Source organism: Chiloscyllium plagiosum, chromosome 24, assembly GCF_004010195.1.
Source record: "Chiloscyllium plagiosum isolate BGI_BamShark_2017 chromosome 24, ASM401019v2, whole genome shotgun sequence".
Classification (NCBI taxonomy): Eukaryota; Metazoa; Chordata; class Chondrichthyes; order Orectolobiformes; family Hemiscylliidae; genus Chiloscyllium; species Chiloscyllium plagiosum.
Genome location: NC_057733.1, coordinates 37,214,104 through 37,236,445, shown reverse-complemented (window position 1 = coordinate 37,236,445; position 22,342 = coordinate 37,214,104). Strand labels below are relative to the sequence as shown.

The following is a 22,342-nucleotide window of genomic DNA, read 5'->3' as shown; positions in this document are numbered from 1 at the left end:
GATAGTGGAGTAATGCTGGCCTACTCTCTAAAGCAGAATCTCAAGGATTGTATAACAACAAAATTTTGTGAAAAACAATGATGTAACTTCTCTCATGAGAGAGTAACCTAGAGACAGTATAAAGGAAGTCAATTCTCTTCAGAATCATTGCCTTTCTGCTGAGCTTCTATTGTGCTGCACTTCAATAGATCACCTATTAGCTCTGACCTGCATATAAAGGTGTAATGGATAAAATGGGTAGAATTCTAATTCTAAAGGTTTGATGATCCATCCTAGACACACCGCCCTTTAATGTAGAGGACTGCACAGGCTGTTTACTGTGGCATCACTATCAGAATTCATAAAAGTGTTTCTAATAAAGTGGAAACTGAGAACAACAGCTTGTACACTACATTTTTGTCTTCATTTAGGGTTCACAGAACTTCTCCTTTCTGCCCCAGGAATTTTGGGAATAGGTTATTTTGAAGCTGGCATTGGATGTGGGAGTACGTTCCCACTGCACCACTTCTTTCTCTACCACATTCTGATTTTGATACAATGTTGTTTTTGTTCTGCAACAGGTATGTAAATATTGGCTCACTGGCTTTCAGTGGAGACTCCCAGTTCCTGTCAGCATCAAGTAATACAGAAACTATTCACATCTTCAAACTTGAACAGCCCAGCCAGAGGTACAGTAGTCCTTCAGAATTTCCCCACTAAGGCTGGACTAGACATTTAATTATTCACATTACTTTCTGTCGGGACAGTTTGACTACTAGGAAGAGTCAAGTCCAGAGTTCTAATGTTGTTTTTCTTTCAGCGTAGACTCCACTACACAAGTTTAGATAGTTTATGCCTGACTCATGCACTCTTGTCATTTTGTTTACCCTATGTCTACAGATTTCAGCAACCTTCCTCACTTCTCAGTCGGAACAGTACAGAAACAGAGATTTGCATCTGACTGTAATAGTGGTCAATCTGCCTATCTGGCTGCTTTAATTATGAAAGTACTAGCATATGTATTCAGGGAATTAATATGGAATGAGTTTAATTGAAAGATTAAGCAAAAATGAACTCTTGGCAACACTATCAGAGTCTTGAGCTATTCTGTCTGTGTTCTTGCAAGAATAATTGTCCAAATACTGACTGCATATGTCAATTATGTTGTTCAGCACTGGCAGTGTAAGTGAGGGAGATTTTTATAGTAGCAGCCCACCAACAATGTGAGATATGATCACTTCAGTCAGCAATTTTGGTTCTCTCTACGTGGCTGTGCTATCTCTGTAGATGCCGAAACAGATTCCTTTATCACACGTAGAGGCAGAGAGCCAGCATCATTTCTGATTTCAAAACCCATATGTTGAAATTTGGAAGAAACAGAGGCTAAGGACTGAATTGAACCTGTCTGTGTTGGTTTCACATTCATAAGCTTCTGCCCACTTGTTGTTCTAGATTCTAGATGATATGGGCAAGATGTCAGAAAGTTGTCAGTAATCAGACCATTGTACCATCAGGACATGGGTGTAATTGCTAGATCATAAGCTGTTACCATACATTAGGTGAGCCATTATGACAGTTCAGTCTCTTTGAAAGAACTATCAAAAAGGTTGCATTCCCTCAATTTTTCCTTTAGGCTTTGCAAGGTTTTATAGAGTCATAGAGATGTACAGCATGGAAACAGACCCTTCTGTCCAACTCGTCCATGCTGACCAGATATCCTAAATTAATCTAGTCCCATTTGCCAGCACCCAGCCCATATCCCTCTAAATCCTTCCTATACATATACTCATCCAGGTGCATTTTAAATGTTGTAATTGTACCAGTCTTCACCACTTCCATTGGCAGCTCATTTCCTACATGCACCACCCTTTGCATGAAAAAGTTGCCCCTTAGGTCCCTTTTGAATCTTTCCCCACTCACCCTAAACCTATGCCCTCTAGTTCTGGACTCCCCCACCCCAGGCAAAAGTGCTTGTCTACTTATCCTATCTGTGCCCCTCATGATTTTATAAACCTCTATAAGGTCACCCCTCAGCCTCCAATGCTCCAGGGAAACCAGCCCCAGCCTATTCAGCAATCATTTTAGAAAGTTAGCACTGAAGAGGCTTTTCCTTTTAAGTTTTATCCCCTACTCCCTAATTCTTTCGCTAATTATCTTAAAGAGGAAGTTAGAGAACAAGAAGGTATGCTTAGATTGATGGTGTAGGAGGGTGGCTTTACATTCTTGGGCTATGGACCAGTTCTTCAGGGAATTAGGAGCTCTGCAGTCCTCCATAGACCTGGAACCAATTTCCTCACTAGTGTTGTAGGAATTAGTTTAAACTATAATAGAGAGGACACCATGCTATCACATTAGAAAGACAAAACAAGGTGCAGAAGGATTTGTGGAGACAGATAGCACTAGAATAAGAAACAGGATTGCCTGAGATGGAATCCAACTAAAAGGCAATATAAGAAGTTATAAGATAGACTTTCAAATGATGTGTCTCAATGTACTAGATAATAAAGTTGGTGAGCCATGGGTTTGAATTGCCACATAGAAATATGGTGTCGGGGCTCTACAAAAGGGCAGGATTGAGGACAAAATATGTTTGGATTCAAAAGGAAAGACAGGAAGAAAAGAAACAGTGGGTGAGGGGAGTAGTGTTAAAAGAGAATATTCTAGTACCAGAGAGACAGGATACCCTGGAGGAGTTAAGGACAGAGTCTCTTCAGTTTGGATTAAGGAACAATAGCAGTGCCATTACACTATCGGGTCCTTTCTTCAGGCCACCGACTAATCACTAGGATATGAAGGAGTACCATTTGCTGGGAAATTACTGAGTGGCACAAGTAGTATTTGATTTGATTTATTGTAGTCATCTGTACCTGGAGACAGTGAAAAGCTTTGTTTGTGAGCAGTAGGTGCAGATCATAATGAGGAAGGAGTTAGGGTGCTTAGGCAGAGTGAGGCTTACAGGTTACACTGGTTGCGAAGTAAGATCAACATTAACATTATTTAAAGTTAGACTCCATTCATTAGTGTAATAATGACAGGGAAAAAGCTGTTCTTGAATCTCTTGGTGCATGTGTTCAGGTTTCTGTATCTTATGCCTGACAGTAAAGGTTTTAGGAGAGCATTACTGGGGTGGGAGGGGTCTTTGATGATGTTTTCGAGGAGAAAGTGAGGTCTGCAGATGCTGGAGATCAGAGCTGAAAATGTGTTGCTGGTAAAGCACAGCAGGTCAGGCAGCATCCAAGGAACAGGAGAATCGACGTTTTGGGCATAAGCCCTGATGAAGGGCTTATGCCCGAAACGTCGATTCTCCTGTTCCTTGGATGCTGCCTGACCTGCTGTGCTTTACCAGCAACACATTTTCATCTTTGATGATGTTGGCAGCCTTCGTGCAGTAATGAGAGATATAAGTGGAGTCCATGGATGGAAGGTTGGCTTCCACGATGGTCTGGGCTGTGCACACAATCCTCTATTGTTTCTTATGGTCTTGGGCAGAGCAGTTGCCAGACCAGGGCATTATGTACTCAAATAGTATGATTTCCATGGTGCATCTGTAAAGGTTGGTGAGGTCCTTATAGACATGTCGAATTTCCTAAGTCGCCTGAGGAAGAAGAGGTGCTGTTGTGCCTTCTTGACCATCGCATCTACGTGAGAGCGCCAGGACAGGTTGTCAGTCATCATCACTCGCAGGAACTTGACTGTCTCAACACTCTCAACTTCTGCTCCGTTGATGTAGATGGGGGCATGCATGGAGGGATTCAATTGTCCTTTTATAGTTTGGAATTGTTTAGAGAAAACAAAGAAAGTGTATTTCAGAGAACCTTCTCGATCAGAACTTTTCTGGAAAAAATATTGCATGACATTGAGTAAAGGATGTGCGAATGGGATTAGCTACATTCTGGTGAATTGGTACCAGAATTGTTCTATTCTGAGTATTGTGTGTCTGTGCCCTGTGTTCCTTCTAATGTAAACGGTTTTCCCCTAAGTACTCAATCAAAACAGCACCATGATTTTGGCCATGATTAAATCTCCCTGAACCACTTGTGCTCAAAATACAACGTCCTGGTTTCTCGACTCTCCATACAAAAGTGAGCCTGTTACTCATGTTGATATGAGACTCAGATGCCAGTATTTACAAGAGGTGGGCAGAGCAGTTTTATATTTGAAAAATCCAGAATCTCCTCTGATCCTACAGAATTTAAAGGCAGGGCATGAAAATGCCTTTGTTTTATTTCCATTTCATTTTGATGGACTAATTAATGAGCAGAGAGTAAAGAGGGAGTGATTGTCAAGGCAAGAATAGGATATAGGTTGGAGGATGCAGATCAGAATTCAGCAGAGGACCCAAGGGAATGCAGAGGTTGAGCTAGTGTTATTGACCTACAAGCAGTGCTGGAAAAGGGCTTACTGCTATTTCTAGGAATCCTCACCTATCTTTTAGCTGGATACCTTGCCAGCCAGAGGTATTTTTAAATTACCATTGTAAAATCTGAGGTTTATATATCTATTTCAATATTTTTAGTGAAGAATCTGTTTCCTGTGAGTAGATTGGTCATCCATCTCCTCATCTCTTCAGCTTGAACATCCTGCCGTTCTTAAAACTAGAAATAAATGGGTTGAGTCCTAGTTCAAAATGTTTAACATTTAAAATATCACAAGCCGACTGAACCCACCCATTTTTGGGAAGGTAAAGGTCCATCTCCTGTAGCTGACAAAGAAATTTAAAGTGTCATATCGCGACAGTGTTTAATTTTTCCAAATACTCTTAACCCTGGACCCAGCATTTATAAGATTTCAATCAAAAAGCTTCAATTCTTCAATTGAAAACATCAGTTGGATTTCCTCCACCCTAACAACAGGATGATTTTGGCTGCAGTGCATTTTTCCACCACATAGAGACACTACATAACCTGTTTATCTATTACTCAGCATAAAGTGAGTCATACATTCGGTAATTGTGTTAATAGATTGCGTGCATAATTAGGAACATCCCTGAGACAAGCAACTTCCAATCTTAACCTGCCCTTGTCAGCAAAATACTACAGAAAACAAATTAATACATGTGAACATTTTTCTTCAAAGAGAATATAAATGTTTAGTTATCATTTGATTACCTGGTAACATGCATTCTCTACTGGCAGACTCATGGGAAGTGGGTGTCACTGGCTGGGGCGGGGCAGCATTTAATACCCATCCCTAATTTCCCAGAGGGCAGTTACGACTAAAAACATTGCTATGGGTCTGGAGTCACATGTAGACCTGACAGCTTTCCTTCCCTAAAGAGCATGAGTGAACAAGATGTTTTTTTTTCCCCTTGACAATAGGCAATGGATTCATGGTCATCATTAAACTCTTGTTTCCAGATTATTATCAAATTCAAATTCCACCATCTGCCATGGCAGGATTTGAACCCATTTTCCCAGATCACTATCTGGGTCTCTTGATTAATAGACTTGCGATAATACCACTAGGCCATCACCTACTCATTTGAATCTTCTTTAACAAGGTTCCTTCAATGGTGCTACATATTAGAAGGATGGCAAGATCAACAGCACCTGCAAGTCTGTCAGCATCCTGACTTGAAAATAAAGAAAATTGCTTCTTTGTTGATACTGGGTCAAAATGCTGGAACTCCCTCCTGTCCTAGATGTTCAACATAGTTGCACATCAGCACCTCCTCAAGGGAAATTAGGGATGGGTAATTGATGCCAACCTTGCAAGTGACACCCATAATCCATGAATGGATAAAAGGAATGTTAGTGCCCTGAGCATAGACGTGGCGCAGCCTTTGAGTGGTCTCCCTGTACTCTCAGTCTGCTGGCTACACTGGCCTGTAACTAAACACTTGCATTGGCACAAAGCTGCTTTGTGCCCTTGACTCACAAGTGATCAGACATTGTAAAAGGAATGCAAGAATGTCATTGGGTATCTTAACGGAAAATGTGCAAACTGAACAACAACATGCAAATTCAATCCTGTACCTTGGGAATGGCTTTTATAGTTATAGGCTGTTTCTTCACAGAGTAGTGTAAACTGTGGAAATGCCAAGTAGCATTAACTTACAGCTGCATTTCACAGTTGTGATCTATCAGTGTTTGAAAAAGGTTTGATCTTATATTCATTTGGATCAAGTTGGAAAGAAAAATAATACTCAGGTAATGTACACTGACAGACACAGTGTCGAGTTTCTGATCTCTGAAAGGTATTCTTGATTACAGCAGGCCTCAGGAGGAATCTCCTTCTTGGAGTGGATACATGGGAAAGATGTTTATGGCAGCCACTAACTACCTCCCTACCCAAGTCTCGGGCATAATAAACCAGGATCGAGCATTTGCCACAGTACGTCTCAACTTCTCTGGGCAACGAAGCATCTGTACACTTACTGTGTAAGTAGCCATGACAGAGTTGACTAGCTTTCTTTGTGGAACACTAAACAAAAATCTGAAAGAACTGCACATGCTGGAAATTAGAAGCAAAAACAGCAATTATTGGAAAAACTCAGCAGGTCTGGCAGCGCCTGTGGAAAGAAAGCAGAGTTAAAGTTTTGGGTCCAGTGACCATTCTTCGGAACTAAGTCTTGTATTGTTAGTTTCTTGTTTCGTTTAGTTTAAATGTAATTATAGAGTCATAGAGATGTACAGCACAGAAACAGACCCTTCGGTCCAACCCGTCCATGCTGACCAGATATGCCAACCCAATCTAGTCCCACCTGCCAGCACCCGGCCCATATCCCTCCAACCCTTCCTATTCATATACCCATCCAAATGCCTTTTAAATGTTGCAATTGTACCAGCCTCCACCACTTCCTCTGGCAGCTCATTCCAAACACGTACCAACCTCTGCGTGAAAACGTTGCCCCTCAGGTCTCTTTTATATCTTTCCGCTCTCACCCTAAACCTATGCCCTCTAGTTCTGGACTCCCCCATCCCAGGGAAAAGACTTTCTCTATTTATCCTATCCATGTCCCTCATAATTTTGTAAACTTCTATAAGGTCACCCCTCAGCCTCTGACGCTCCAGGGAAAACAGCCCCATCATGTTCAGCCTCTCCCTATAGCTCAAATCCTCCTACCCTGGAAACATCCTTGTAAAGCTTTCAAGTTTCACAACATCCTCCTGATAAGAAGGAGACCAGAATTGCACACAATATGCCAAAAGTGGCCTAACCAATGTTCTGTACAGCTGCAACATGACCTCTCAACTCCTGTACTCAATACTCTGACTAATAAAGGAAAGCATACCAAACGCTGCCTTCACTATCCTATCTACCTGCGACTCTGCTTTCAAGGAGCTATGAGCCTGCACTCCAAGGTTTCTTTGTTCAGCAACACTTCCTAGAACCTTACCATTAAGTGTATAAGTCCTGCTAAGGTTTGCTTTCCCAAAATGCAGCACCTCACGTTTATCTAAATTAAACTCCATCTGCCACTCCTCAGCCCATCTGATCAAGATCCTGTTGTAATCTTAGGTAACCTTCTTCGCTGTCCACTACACCTCCAATTTTGATGTCATTTGCAAACGTACTAACTATACCTTTTAAGCTCATATCCAAATCATTTATATAAATTATGAAAATTATATAAATTATCGATCCTTGTGGCACTCCACTGGTCACAGGCCTCCAGCCTGAAAAACAACCCTCTACCACCACCCTCTGTCTTCTACCTTTGAGCCAGTTCTGTATCCAAATGGCTAGTTCTCCCTGTATTCCATGCGATCTAACTTTGCTAACCAGTCTCCCAAGAGGAACCTTGTCGAACGCCTTACTGAAGTCCATATAGATCACATCTACCACTCCTTCCTCATCAATCCTCTTTGTTATTTCTTCAAAAAACCCAATCAAGTTTGTGAGACATGATTTCCCATGCACAAAGCCATGTTGACTATCCCTAATCAGTCTTTGCCTTTCCAAATACATGTACATCCTGTCCCTCAGGATTCCCTCCAACAACTTGCCCACCACCGTCAGGCTCACTGGTCTGTGTGTATTGTAAGATATAAACACAGTGAGAAAATAAATATTTAGGGGTTGAGGATGAGTGAAAGTAGATAAATTGCCAAAGCTGCATGACGTGGAACTCAGGATGCTAAGAGAAACAAGGGAAAAGATGACCATCCTGTTTGGCTCCAGGTTGGATGACTGCTAATTTTGTACTATTGTTAAACAAAAGATAATCCAAGTAATGCAGGCCAATCAGCTCATTCTTGGTTGTAGTGAGGGAGAAAAAAATCTGAGGGTCAATATTTTCAATTAGATTGCAGAAACCAATCTAGGACAGTTGGATTGGATCTTTTGTAAGAGAAAAATGTGTCCAATAAACATAATTGAGGTTTTTGATGATGCAACAAGTAGTCTATATGCATTTTAGCAAGACTTTCAATAAGGGTGCACATGCAAATTGGACAATAAAGTCCATGTCATCTAAGAGCAAGTTGCACATTGGATCCAAAATTGGCTTGGACAGAGTCCCTCTATGACACAAAGGGAAAACTTGGACTGGTATTTTGTAACTGGAAGGCAGTTTTCTGTGGCTATTTCCAGGGTTCATTATTAGATTCCCTGAAACCCCTTAATTTTGTACACCTCAATAATATCTCTCATAGTCACCTCTATTCTAATCTATCCTATTTTTCCTCATGGCTAAAATTCTCTAGTTGTAAATCTCTCCTGTATCTCATGTAAACTGCATTCTTCCCTGGGTGTCACGGTGGTTAGCACTGCTGCCTCACAGCGCCGGAGACCCGGGTTCAATTCCCGCCTCAGGCGACTGTCTGTGTGGAGTTTGCGTGAGTTTCTTACGGGTGCTCCGGTTTCTTCCGACAGTCCAGAAATGTGCAGGTTAGGTGAATTGGCCATGCTAAGTTGCCCGTAGTGTTAGATGAAGGGGTAAATGGGTCTGGGTGGGTTGTACTTCCACGGGTCGGTGTGGGCTGAAGGACCTGTTTCCACACTGTAAGCAATCTATTCTAATAGGACAGATAACATGGTCAAGAAGGCATATAGGATTTTTCTTTAGCTAAGTTATATATGAGCAGGAGGGTTATGCTAGAACTGTACGAAATACCAGTTAGAGCATAACTGTAGGTGTTATGTACAGTCTGATCACCACTTTACAGAAAGAATACAGTTTACATGAGATACAGAGGAGATTTACAACTAGAGAATTTTAGCCATGAGGAAATATAAGATAGATTGGAATCACTTTCTTTGGAATAGAGGTGACTATGGGGAGATATTATCGAGGTGTACAAAATAAAGGGGCTTTACCAAGTATGATTAGGAAGGACCTATTTCCTCTGGCACTGTTATACTAATATCAAGGGACATACATTAGCAGGAGATTTCTAAAGGAGTTGAAGAAAAATATTTTCACTACAGGGAAGATGAGGGCACTAAAACCAAGTTGTCTGAAAGAATGGTAAAGGCAGAAACCCTTATCACATTTAGTTTATAGTGCAAGAGATGCAAAGTTTAATTCAGTGAAAATGCTGCCTTTTAGCTGGCATTACCAATGAACTAAATGGCTAATGAATGGACAGTAAAGTGTCTTGGCCTATTGCTATTGGAACTAACTTGGAACAGATTAACCATACATAAAAAATTATTGGGAAAACTACTGGTCATTTATGTATTTTAGTTTTTAAAAGCACCTGTCTGCAAATGAATAGCTGTGATAAGACACCCTGAGGGTATACAAGGTATCAGATATATTTGAGCATCTTTCTCTCCATTCAGTGGAGAACAGATTATTTTGTGCATTTTTATAACAAAATCATAAACATGTTCTTTGGAAAGCATTTATCATAAATGGGTAGGAGGATGTTGAGAAAACCATCCTGGGCTGTAAATTAGACCAGATTTGGCTGTTAAAAAATGATGAAATATGTTGCTGCATTGTTTCTGGGTTTAGTAAGTGTATTGTTTTGGTGAACAGGATACAGAAGTTACCTCGACTTCTTGTTGCTGCCTCAGATGGATTTCTCTACATTTACAATTTGGACCCTCATGATGGTGGAGAGTGTGTTCTGATAAAGAAACACAGGTGAATGCTTATTCTGCGGTTACCAATGAGTATTTAGAAACTTAACACCGCTGGTATAGCTGCGGAGTGCCCACTGAATCTTGTTTTGAACATGGTATGATTTAAGTGCCTGAAGGCAACATCAAGAACTGAACAAGTTTACAAAACTTATAGGTGTGCTGTATCTCTGCTGTGCTTAAGATTGGTCTTTCAAAATGTGATCAATTATTTATTTGATAAACATCTAAGAAAGAGTACAAGACGTTCTGTAAATTTCAATTGCTCACTAGCTTCTGTTTACCTCATTGTTATCAATTGATAGGCAGCACCAGTGAAACTTCACTGCATGAGGTCCACAGTAACGTCTTCGCTTCCAATGGAAATATTTGTCATTTGGATGACTGAAGTAGTTACTACGCTGAGCAGGCATTTTTGTGGTTTTGGATGCCCTTTCTTACTGATGGAACCTAAATTTAGACATTTCCCTTACTGTTTGATTACTCTTTAGCTGTGTGTGGAGGTTGCAAACTTTACAAAAAGGTATTATTTAGTTGTCTGCCTTCAAAGGATCATGCTACATGCATCTTCATCCTTCTGTCCCCTTCAAGCTGACTCCACTGACTTTACAGAATAATTTCTTTATTTCCTTACTAGTTAATTGAACTAGTGCCTTGAGTAGGAGTCAGCTTTTCAATGTGATATAAGAGGCTTTTGTCATATTGGCAGTGTCCCTACCTTTGGGCCAGGAGGTCACGATTCAGGTTCCACCTGCTCCAGAGGCATGTAATAACATCTCTGAACAGGTTGATTAGAAAATATCTATAAGGGTCACCCTTCTTTATGACATCATAGCAACCTTAAGTCATAAAGAAAGGGGTCACCCTTCACTTGATTTTTTTCTCTCAGGTACAAAGTCCAGCAGCAGGTCTTCCCAATGTGTGTGGAAACTGGAAATTTAACAGGAAGAATTCTCTTCAAGGTAGGTAGCCCACACTGTTTCTTGGCAAGTTTTATTATTTTTGTTCACGACATTTGTATGCAGTAAGAACACATATTACACAATACAATGCATGTTTGTCAGGAACTCAGAGTGCACAAGGTTCTTTTTAATGTAATTTTGATGTAAAGTACTTAGAAAATGGTAAATGTATAGCACAGTTTTGCTGTTTGAAAACTTTGGATGTGCACTGTATCCGACTATATTGCACCTTCACTGTAAGGAGACATCTGGAAGTAAATGTACTTGTTTCTGAATCGCAATTTGAAAAATTGTACATTTTGTGTTCTTTTATTGTTAGCCAGAGGGGATAAGCAACTTTACCATCATTTGAACAATGTTCATAGTTATGTTCTTGGTCTAATAACCTCGTGCATGGGAACATAATATTCTCCACTCAAAATTTATTTGCAGTAGAATTTTACAATGCCAATCAGGCAGAGTATTGCAAAAACAGTTCCCAGTCTGCTTCAATTAATACTTTAAAATGGAATTGCTGACAGGTGTGGCTTGGTTGCTATATAAAATTGTTGAACCACTTACTAGAAAAGAGAAGGTGAGGTATTGCTATTCTGTGTTTTCTTAATATGTATTGGAGTTTGTTCTCCTGGTTGAACTGGAATCAAAGCTAAAGAGTCCATTTACCCTCTACAGTGGATGGGAGGATGGGGACACATACACCCATCAGATGCAAGCACAGTAACCCCAATGGATCTCAGTATGATTGCCAGAGCCAGTTTACAAGTCACCTTTAGCTGTGGCTGGTTGGAGTGGGAGCAGAATCTAATCCTATTAATTGAAAGGAGGAATACTGTCATGATCACCACGTCTCAAGTATCTATGATTTGGGACTATCAGGAGTGAGATTCAAACTCATTACCACCTAATGGCAAGAATTGAAAAAGCTCACAGATTGTAAATATGTTGAGGACTGTTAATTGAGACAATTTGGTAGAAACATCTTTAAAGAAGGATATTATGATTCCAGCAGTTAAACCTAATGTTTTATCTGGTACTGGTAAAACTATTGATTCAGTATTATTACTTTTCCCAACTAAATCAGTGGGAAATGAAATGTAATTTGCTGAATTATAACTGATGATATATAATAATATCACAGCATGCCTGAACATCAAGGCAAGGTCGACTTGGAGCACCCTTTAAGGGTGTTTCTGAAAACACAATATTTCTGCTTGCGTTGAGGTTCTATGGCAGGTGATTCCAATCCTCCACTTAGGACTAATCACACTGTTGGTGTCAGTAAGATTAGTAACTCATTGGAGGTGAGGATGTAAACCTATACCCCTTGTGGCATGTGGGATGTGATGGTGACATATAAGATTATTAAAGGATTGGACACTCTGGAGGCAGGAAGCATGTTTCCGCTGGTGGGTGAGTCCCGAACCAGAGGACACAGTTTAAAAATAAGGGGTAGGCCACTTAGAACAGAGTTGAGGAGAAACTTCTTCACCAAGAGAGTGGTGGGTGTATGGAATGCTCTGCCCCAGAAGGCTGTGGAAGCCAAGTCTCTGGATACTTTCAAGAAAGAGTTGGATAGAGCTCTTAAGGATAGTGGAATCAAGGGTTATGGGGATAAAGCAGGAACAGGATACTGATTGAGGATGATCAGCCATGATCATAATGAATACTGGCTCGAAGGGCAGAATGGCCTACTCCTGCACCTATTGTCTATTGTCTATTTGCACTTTGAAAATGCAAATATCTATGTGGAATCTCAGATTTTGACATTTTTGATTTTTTGCTTTTTGGGGGGACGGTTCAGGCTGCACAATGAAGATGACAACAATGACACTGCCAAATCTGACTTGACACCTTCCACCTCACCAACCTATGCAGCAACTGTTGCCAAAACCAGCTTAGTACCTTCGCCATCGACAGCACCAGGTAACAACTCAATCTCAGCCATTTGGAATGTTTTATATTTGACTGACCAAATGATTATGCCCTTTGTTCCAGGTACGTCACACAGAGAGCTCTGTGAGCAATACAGTAGTACAAATGAAATTTTAGTAGGTTCCAATATCTATTACATAGTGGCATTGTGATAATAACGATGAAGAAATAATCCATTGCCCCAGATTGATGCTCTGGGGATAAGGCTTGAAATTGCACCATGGCAACTGATGAAATTTAAATTCAATAAAATCTGGAATTGAAATCTAGCCATCCATGGCAACCATGAAACTAATATCAAATGTTGTAAAACACCATCTCTATAAAGGGAAATCTGCTGTCCTTACCCAATCTGGTCTATATATGACTCCACATCTGCAGTTACGCATTTCACACTGAAATGGCCTGGCAAGCCACTCAAATCAATTAGGACAATTGGAGATGGACAACAAACAGTGGAGATGCCCTCATCCCATGGAAGAATAAATTAAAAAGGGCGGGTAAGGCCTATGGAGAATGTAGGCTATCAAATTGTACAAGGAATTATTTGTGCTGACATCTACATAATGTAATGAAGTTGAACAAAATCATTGAGAGGTGGACTAAGCAGTGCAATGCATTTAAATGGTCTGTAAGATTCACTGTTATTTAATGTTCCCTTCCAGGATATTCTGAGGATGGGGGGACTCTGCATGGAGAGATCATTCCTGAACATGAGTTTGCTGCTGGTCCATTACATCTGGATGATGAGACTGAATTCCCTCCTGTGAGCATACAGAATAACTAAAGCCTGAGCCAACGCTTTGTCACTCAAGGGCAAGTGAAAATAAGAAGAATGTATCTCAGTAGCAAACATACCTTCATTCAACAATGAAGCTGGTCCCTAACACTTTAAGGAATGCATGGCATCGAAAAGTGATACAAGTTTATATATATTCCTCTTTTGCATTTTGTGATAAGTAGCATGATTGGGGGAGAATTTGGAATAAACAAAGAAATAATGTTTTCCCATAAATTGAGGATGTACCTCAGCAGCCAGAGAACTGAAACCCCAAAATACTGAGATGTATCTCTGTCTATAAATTTGCAGATTCTCTGCAATGTTACAAGACATGCATAGGATATTGCTGTTGCTAAAAGTACAAATTTTGCAACTAAGTTATGTAGACTGACATCTTGGAAATCTTATGATTGTGTTTGATTTGCAGTATTCACTGCAGGAGTAGAGTGATCAGCTTCACCCATTTAGGTGTGCCTACTTCTGTCCTCTCACCCCAGACAGGTTCTTGCACATTTTGAAGGGAAAAGTAGAAAAAATAATTTTGACATTTTGAGCCTTAAACTTTAACAGAGAAAAAATAATTCAACTTGCCTTGTGGTTTGAACATTTTATGTTTGCTTCTGTTCAGGAATTTTCACAGTATAATTGACATCGTGCACAATTGGGTGTTGATTTCCACTGCAAATATTAATTTTGTCTTTCAGTAATTGGTAGGATATATTTCTGCAGAAATAATAAAATTTATTAAATATTTAGCATCAAATTAGAAGTGAAGGACTGAACTCTGGTCTTTTGAAAATTGAAGCTTTCGTAATCTTGACTCCTCCATTGTGTGTGAACTAAATTTAAAAGATCAGTAAATATTTCTGTGAAGGACACTGAACATTTTTATTTGTGATCAGATTAGAGGATTTGTTGTAGTGTCCTAGAAATATCCTTTTTTCCAGAACCCATTTTGTCTTAAAACACCATTATTAACCAATCGTAATCAAAATATTTCTGTGATTTGCTATTGATACACAACGTTACATTCTCACAGTAACTGCCTTTATTGGAAATGTGGCCTGGGTAGCCTGGGTGAGTTACCAAAAAAACTGAAGTGTCAACATTCCAAACATATAAATTAAAAAAAAAACCAAGCCGAGGCAGTTCAATCAACTGATGTAAGTAGCTTAAAATTTTAATACAGAACTAATTGCTAATACTTTCTCTCAGAGTGAAATTTTTTTAAATTAGATTGATTTTTTTCCCCTCATATAAGCGCAGGACTTCAAGTTTTCTTGGAAGGGCTTTGCTATAATTACACAGACGTTGCAGCATTCATGCTTTACAGTAACACTGACATCATTTTGACATTATTTTCAACAATAAAAAGTTAATGCTTGCATGTGATACATATGCATGAATATGTTACAAATGACAAGCCAGATAAATGCTGGACCCTCTACTGTTTAAATTCTTAATGACGGAATTAGCTTCTGAAGTTTATTATTTTCTCCATTTCCACTCTTCTTTTGGTATAATTTCCGAAGGACATGTCTGAACATTTATCCACATCACATGCACTTTAATAGTTCAACAGCTGTCTGGTACTATTTATTCAGTACACAGAGGTTTTACAGTAATGGCAGTGAGTGGATAGAAAAGTCACTGAGTGACACATATATGTGGTCAGGAAGTAACCTTTCTTTTATGTTTAATGACCTTCAATTGCTGGCTGTTCTGCCTATGCCATCAATTTGGAATTGAGTATCAGCACTTTTTAATAGCTTTGTGAAAACAGTCTCTGTTTTGGTGCTCACAGCTACAGACAGGGATCAGGAGTTGATAAGGTCAGATTTGTAGTGTCTTGACGGGTGCAGCCCATGGCATACTGCCAGGTCTTTGATTGAAGAGTGTTCCATTGTTTTCAGTGGGTCACAAGGAAAACTATAGGTCAGAGATGTATTTCAGCTGTGTTTTTGTCTCTGATCAGGTTTTACAGTAACTCATAAGGATTTTTTGGCAACATCTTTTTGTTTCAGACTAGCTCTCCTAAGTGCTGCTCAAGTCTGATTTATAGATACGATCTTTGAATAATGGGCTCTGGTATGATAAGGCATTCTGATTGCAAAGCATTACATGCATTTTGAGGCTGGCTACTTTCCTATAATGTGCACTGTGAAAGCCCGTTGATCGCAGAAACATTTGTAGACCACGTTTTCTGAGTTAGATTATTTGTACTTAGAATTACAGCTGTTAGAAGAACTGCTTCCCATTGCTTCTTGGTAAGCTATAATAGCTCTCAAACTAACATGGAATCAATTCAACTTCATGCAGCTACAAACAAATATTGATTCAGTTGAGATCCTATTGAACATTTAATTCTCTTTGTGGCTTAGCATGATCCTGCAGAAGCTGTCAAAATTATTTAGTGTCTATTTGTACTGAAATAATTGTAGCATAGTGAGGGGGGGCTAGGGAAAACTGCAGAATGCTGTATCATGACAAGAACATTAGAATTTGTAGGAACAGAAAGATGTATCCTTTCTTGAGAGACTAGCCTTTTCTCTTCAGAAACACTTCTGATTCTTTAAACTAAAAACGAAGAAACATGCCGGAAACTATGAACAGGTCAGGCAGCATCTGCCGAAAGAAATAGGGTTACCATTTTGGGTTTGGCATCTTGAATGAAATGAATATAAAATCATAGGATCTCAACAGTGCAGAAAGATGCCATTTGGCCTATTGAGTCTGCACTAACCCTCTGAAAAGCGCCCCACCCAGACCCAGGTCCCCCAACCTTTCCCTGTAACCCCTCATATATGGTGGCCAATCCACCTAGCCTGCACATCTTCAGACTGCCAAAAAAGAGAAAGTGCTGGAAAATCTTAGCAATCCTGGCAGCATCTGTAAGGAGAGAAAAGAACTGACGTTTCGAGTCTAATTGATCCTTTGTCAAAGACTCGAAACGTCAGTTCTTTTCTCTCCTTACAGATGCTGCCAGAATTGCTGAGATTTTCCAGCATTTTCTCTTTTTTGGTTTCAGATTCCAGCATCTGCAGTAATTTGCTTTTATTTTTTACACCTTCAGACTGTGTGGATATCTCTTTCTCTATGTAGATTCTGCCTGACCTACTGAGTATTTCAAGCATTTATTTGTTTTAATTTAAGACTTTCTAATCTGCAATATTTTACTTTTCTTTTAGCATTTCTAACTATTTCTTTGATAATCTGTTCCACAATTCTACTTCATGTTGAGGAAAGAAGATTTTTGCCTGCCTGTTCATGTTACTCCTGACTTCTTTATCTTTGACCTGCTATTCGCACCCTCTATTGTCATGAACAAAGGCTGGATGTTTCTCAGTGTTCTTCCCTTTACAATTATCCCTTTGATGACAATCCTTTGTACAGAAGGCAACTCACATCAAAAATAAGAGGAGTAGGCCACTCGGCCTCTCAAGCCTGGCATGTCTTTCAACAAGATCGTGGTTGATCAGCCCCAGGCCTCAAATCGTCTTTAATGCCAGCTCCTCATAGCCCTCAATTCTTCAATGCTTCAGAAGTCTATCTTCTTGCTCTTTAAACACGTTCAGTAATCTAGCCTCCAGAACACTCTGGGGTAGAGAATTCCAGACATTCATCACCCTTTTGGGAGAAGAAATTTCTTACCATCTTAAATGAGTGTCCACTTGTTCTGAACTGTAACCCCTAGTCCAATGTTCCCCCACTAGTGGAAACATCTTCTCAAAATCTATCCTACTGAGCCCTCAGAATCTTGTTCTTTTTGATAAAATTACCTGTCAATCTTTGAAGCTCTAGTGACTGAAGGTCTAACCTATTAATTGTGCTTGAGGGGTCAACCCCTACATCCCAGGAATCAGCCTACTGAACCTCTTTTGAAATGCCTCCGATGCCAGTATATCTTTTCTCAAATACAGTGACCACAGCTGCATACACATCACTATCCATTGCTCCTCAATCATGACTCACAAGTGCATGGATTCCTTCCTTAATCAACAAAGCTACCTGAGCTGTAATAGGATCAAGTCTTGTTAATTTATTTATATTTGTGCCATCAGCTCATCCATCTTGTTACTAATGTTGTGTGCATTCAGGTAAAGAAACATAGCTTTGACCTTTTACCACTGTTGTATGCTCTCGTTTTAATATCTGCTGTTGCACTTACATTATCATTTACCTCTTTACTACACTATACCTCTGCTTTTTCATTTATTTTGAATGTTTTTAAACTTTCCTTAAACTCACCCCTGATGCCACAAACTAATTAGTTTAAAGCCCTGTCTACAACCCTACTTGTATTATTTTCCGGGGTCCCAGCATGGTTCAAATGAAGCTGAATCCAGTGGAACTGCTCTCTCTTTCCCCAGTACTGGTGCCAGGGACCCATGAATTATAGGCAAAAGTGAGGACTGCAGATGCTAGAGATCACAGTCAAGATTAGAGTGGTGCTGGAAAAGCACAGCAGGTCAGGCAGCATCTGAGGAGCAGAAAAATCGACATTTCGGGCAAAAGCCCTTCATCAGGAATGAGGATGTGAACCTCCAGGGTGGAGTGATAAATGGGAGGGGGTGGGGCTGGGGAGAAGGTAGCTAAGAGTGCAATAGATGGGGATAAAGACGATAAGTCGGAGAGGAGGGTGGAGTGGATAGGTGGGAAGGAAGATTGGCAGGTAGGACAGGTCATGAGGATGATGCTGAGCTGGCAGGTTGGAAGTGGAATAAGGTGGGGTGGGGGAATGAGGAAACTAGTGAAGTCCACATTGATGCCCTGGGTTGAAGTGTTCCCATGAATTGTAATCTACATAGCAATCTTTGAGTCATGCATGTACCTCTCTAATCTTATTTACCCTTTGCAAATTTTCACATGGCTCAGGTAGTAATATGGAAATTATTACCTTTGTGGTTCTACTTTTAAATTTAATCCCAAACTGCTCATAGTGGGCGGCACGGTGACACAGTGGTTAGCACTGCTGCCTTACAGTGCCAGAGACCCGGGTTCAATGCCCGCCTCAGGCGACTGACTGGAGTTTGCACATTCTCCCCGTGTCTGCTTGGGTTTCCTCCGGGTGCTCCGGTTTCCTCCCACAGTCCAAAAATGTGCCGGTTAGGTGAATTGGCCATGCAAAATTGCCCGTAGTGTTAGGTGAAGGGGTAACTGTAGGAGAATGGGTCTGGGTGGGTTGTGCTTCGGCGGGTCAGTGTGGACTTGTTGGGCCAAAGGGCCTGTTTCCACACTGTAAGTAAGTAATGTAAAAGCCTACAGCAGAATCCTTTTCCTAGTCCTATCTACAATTTTGGTGAAATAGTTCCACTGAGGCCATTGTTCTGTCAGCAAGTCACCCTTTGTTTACACATGGAGAGTCCTTGACACTTGCTTCAGCTTCCTAAGAGCCAGCCCGCAGAGTGAACAGGATGTCTGACAATGCTGTTTTTAATCTGTCAGCGCTCCCTGATTGCACCAGATTAACAGCCCCAATCAGGGAACTCATTTTCTATGAGGTTCACCTGGATCATTCCCCTCCCATTTCAAGTTCTCTCCAAACCAAAAGAAATGTCATTAAGTTTGACGCCAGGTAGGCACTCTAGACTTCCATGTTTTTGCTACAGAGAATAGCATCTATTCCCCTAAGTACTACATTTCTTGTTTTCTTCCCCAGTTGAATGATGCTCTGGCCTGTGATGCTGTGGCCGTGTTTCTCCTTATCTCTGCAATCTGCACCCTCATGCATACCAGGAGCAAAAACCTTCTACCTTTGGGCAAGAGCACTGACTAAAGCTCCTCCACAGCTAAATTCAGGCATCCCACATCCGCCTCACTCTCAATCACATCCTTCTGAACCTGATGACAGACCAAATTTGATGTAATAATCTAAGGGGCGTGACTGCCTCTGAAACAGTGCCCGGGTACCCCTCTAGTCCTTGGATTGTAGTATCCGTAGCTGAAACTCCAGCTGTTCAACTCTGTGTTGAGGTTCCTCAAGCAGCCAAAGATTGCCACAAATGTGGTCACTGTGGATCGCATCAGCATCCACAAGTCCCCACATACTACAGCTGCAATGCATCCATTATTTTAAAAGTGGATGTCTTAACTGTATTGTTTATCTGCAGTAACATCTGCTGATTTAAACCATTTGGCTGATCAAAAAAGGCATAGACAAAGTACTTACAATCACCCCATGACAGTGCACTTCAGCTCTGACAGAAACAGATTGAAGAGGCTCTCTGCCATTGGTTTTTATCTCATGCTGCCACTACCCTTCTCACACATGTCCAACGTTTTCTTCAATGAAACTGCTTCCCTGCACACAACCGCGCAGTTTGAGGAGCTGCTGACCCTGTTCACTCTCTCACTCTTTATGAAGCTGCTGTCTCTGCGTGCAATAGGAAGTTTACAGCAGGTCATTAACATTTTTAAGTGCTCAAGGTCCTCAAAATTTAGAATGCTTTTCACAAAGACTGAATGCTGGAACTTTCGGACACCAGTGTTGAACTTCAAAAACATGTGGCTCCTTGTAAAGTCTCAGTACAATCTTAACTAGGTCTTCAATTCTGCGAAATTAATGTGGATCATTTAAAAAAAAATCAATCCTGACTTGTCACTGGGATTTTCTCTAAAATGCTCAGGTTACATGGAGCAGCTGTACAGTTGAGGAATTGTCTACTCTGTGATTGGGAACCCGTCCTGGCTGAGAAGAGTCCCAGAGAAATGACGAAAGCTCTAAGTAGGGCCTTTGAGCCATTTCGATGAACCGAAAGACAGAAAGGGTGTGGCATGGTATTGAGTTTGGTCTCTATCACTAAGTAAAACGAATCAGTGGTTAGAGTGGTGGATTGCAGAAGGGAATTGATCTGAAGTGAAGAAATGCGAAGGGCTCCAGGGAAAAGCAAGTGGTATGAGACATCCTGAGTAGCTCTTACAGTTATGACGAGCTGAGTTACCTCTTTCTGTGCTGAATCGTTTTATGATTCCACGAAGAGAATTTTTCAGCAAGTGTGAACTCAGCAAAAAGAAATATTAAAGCAAATTCCTTTTCTGTTTTGGTCAGTTTTGTTCTGTTTGTGTTGCTCTGTGTTACGCATAATGCCACCCAACTGTTTCTTAAATATCCCTCACTGGTACTGGGCATTGTGTATACACATACCTGCTGGGTGACTATTTCTATCTGTAATAGTTTATGACTGAATTAATGCTGTAGATGGAGAGACAAGCAGAAGCAGCAAATGTAAAAGTACGTTGAATGTGTCAGGAATTCTTCCTGCAAATGCTGTGAGAGAGGAGAAAGTCAGACATCAGTGAAGTTGTAGTTGGAAGCACTAAAACACGTGATGCTTTGAAGCAAGTCTATCTGTTTCTAGACTTGCCAGTGCATGTTGTGCAAATTAACACTTGATTTTTCAAGATGCTGAGGCAGTTGTTAAAATGTTTGTGATCCTATCATTTCAAAGTCATTCTTTTTGGTTCTTCAGATAACACTGATGTGTGATATTCATTCATTTTAGTGGAGTGTGGGTGTCGCTAGTTGGCCAGCATTTATTGCTTGTCCCTTGTTGCCCTTGAGAAGGTGGTGGTGAGCTGCCTTCTTGAACTGCTGCAGTCCACCTGCTGTGAGTTAACCCACAATGCCCTTAAGGAGGGGATTCCAGGATTTTGACCCAGCAACACTGAAGGAATGGCAATATACTTCCAAATCAGGATGATGATATAATATATATATATTTAGTAATTTGTCAAATACATTTTCTCTTCTTCACACAAAGATAAACATTACAGCATGGTTAGGGGAATGAAGACTTATCCTTTCCGCTAAAGAAATCACCACATTTCTTGCGTATTTATGACTAAACAATGCTCCTTATGTTTACAAATCAGGACAGAAAAGAGTTACTGAGATGACCGCCTCAATAATGGCTACAACTATGGCATGAGTTATGCTTTTCGAAATTTATAATAATTTCTCAATTAACCAAATATTGGATCGAGAATTTAAAACATGCAACTAATTATCACACTTGCCAATTCCATTTCTTTACCCCCTTGGGACAGAAGTATCTTCCAGTCTACTACAGCTGTACTTTCTAACTCTTTTTAAAAGCTCAGACTTTAGCACATTATTTCTTCAGTTGTCCATATGTTCAAATATATCCATCCATGTTCTATTTCCTTTGATATGAAAAAACATTAATTTCTCCCAACTCTGTCAGCCAACTGAACTCCATCCCAGATTGACTCATCTTCAATCTGTTGTGTATACCTGTAATCATTTTTTACTGTCCTCGGCCAATGGCATGCACTATTTCTCCGTCACCATGGAGTCCACAAATAATTGCCAGTTTCTTTTCTCTACTAGTAATCATGTCATCAAAATGTTCTTCCTTGCCTCTATGTACAAGTATAAAGATCTCTCGGATTTGTCCATCAATTCAGCTGCCCCTGCTGCTTACCCATAGTCCCGCTGCACTCAGTTTTGCTTCAGGTTCACCCCTTCTGTTCCCATCTTTGCAATGAATCCAGATTTTTTTTTTGCTTAAAAAACAAACTGTGGATTCCATAAAGCTGAAGCTTGAAATCCCCAGCAGGTCTGGGAGCAATTATGGAAAGAGAAGCAAAGTTACCATTTCAGGTAATTTTTCTCTAATTTTTTTCACATCTCCAT

At 40.4% G+C, this 22,342-nt stretch overlaps 1 protein-coding gene across 7 annotated transcripts in view; it reads left to right on the top strand.

Moving 5' to 3' along the window:
* The window catches only part of wipi1 (WD repeat domain, phosphoinositide interacting 1), a 98,237-nt gene that overhangs the window by 64,706 nt on the left and 11,189 nt on the right, over window positions 1–22,342 (top strand). For 4 of the 7 annotated variants that reach the window (XM_043714832.1, XM_043714836.1, XM_043714838.1 and 1 more), the window contains 5 exons: window positions 561–668; window positions 6,192–6,359; window positions 9,908–10,015; window positions 12,775–12,896; window positions 13,571–13,671. In XM_043714832.1, coding sequence (XP_043570767.1) covers window positions 561–668; window positions 6,192–6,359; window positions 9,908–10,015; window positions 12,775–12,896; window positions 13,571–13,671 — 607 coding nt within the window. Of the gene's footprint in view, window positions 1–560; window positions 669–6,191; window positions 6,360–9,907; window positions 10,016–12,774; window positions 12,897–13,570; window positions 13,722–22,342 lie in introns of all 7 variants that reach the window. The other 3 variants (XM_043714833.1, XM_043714839.1, XM_043714834.1) reach the window with 3 other exon arrangements.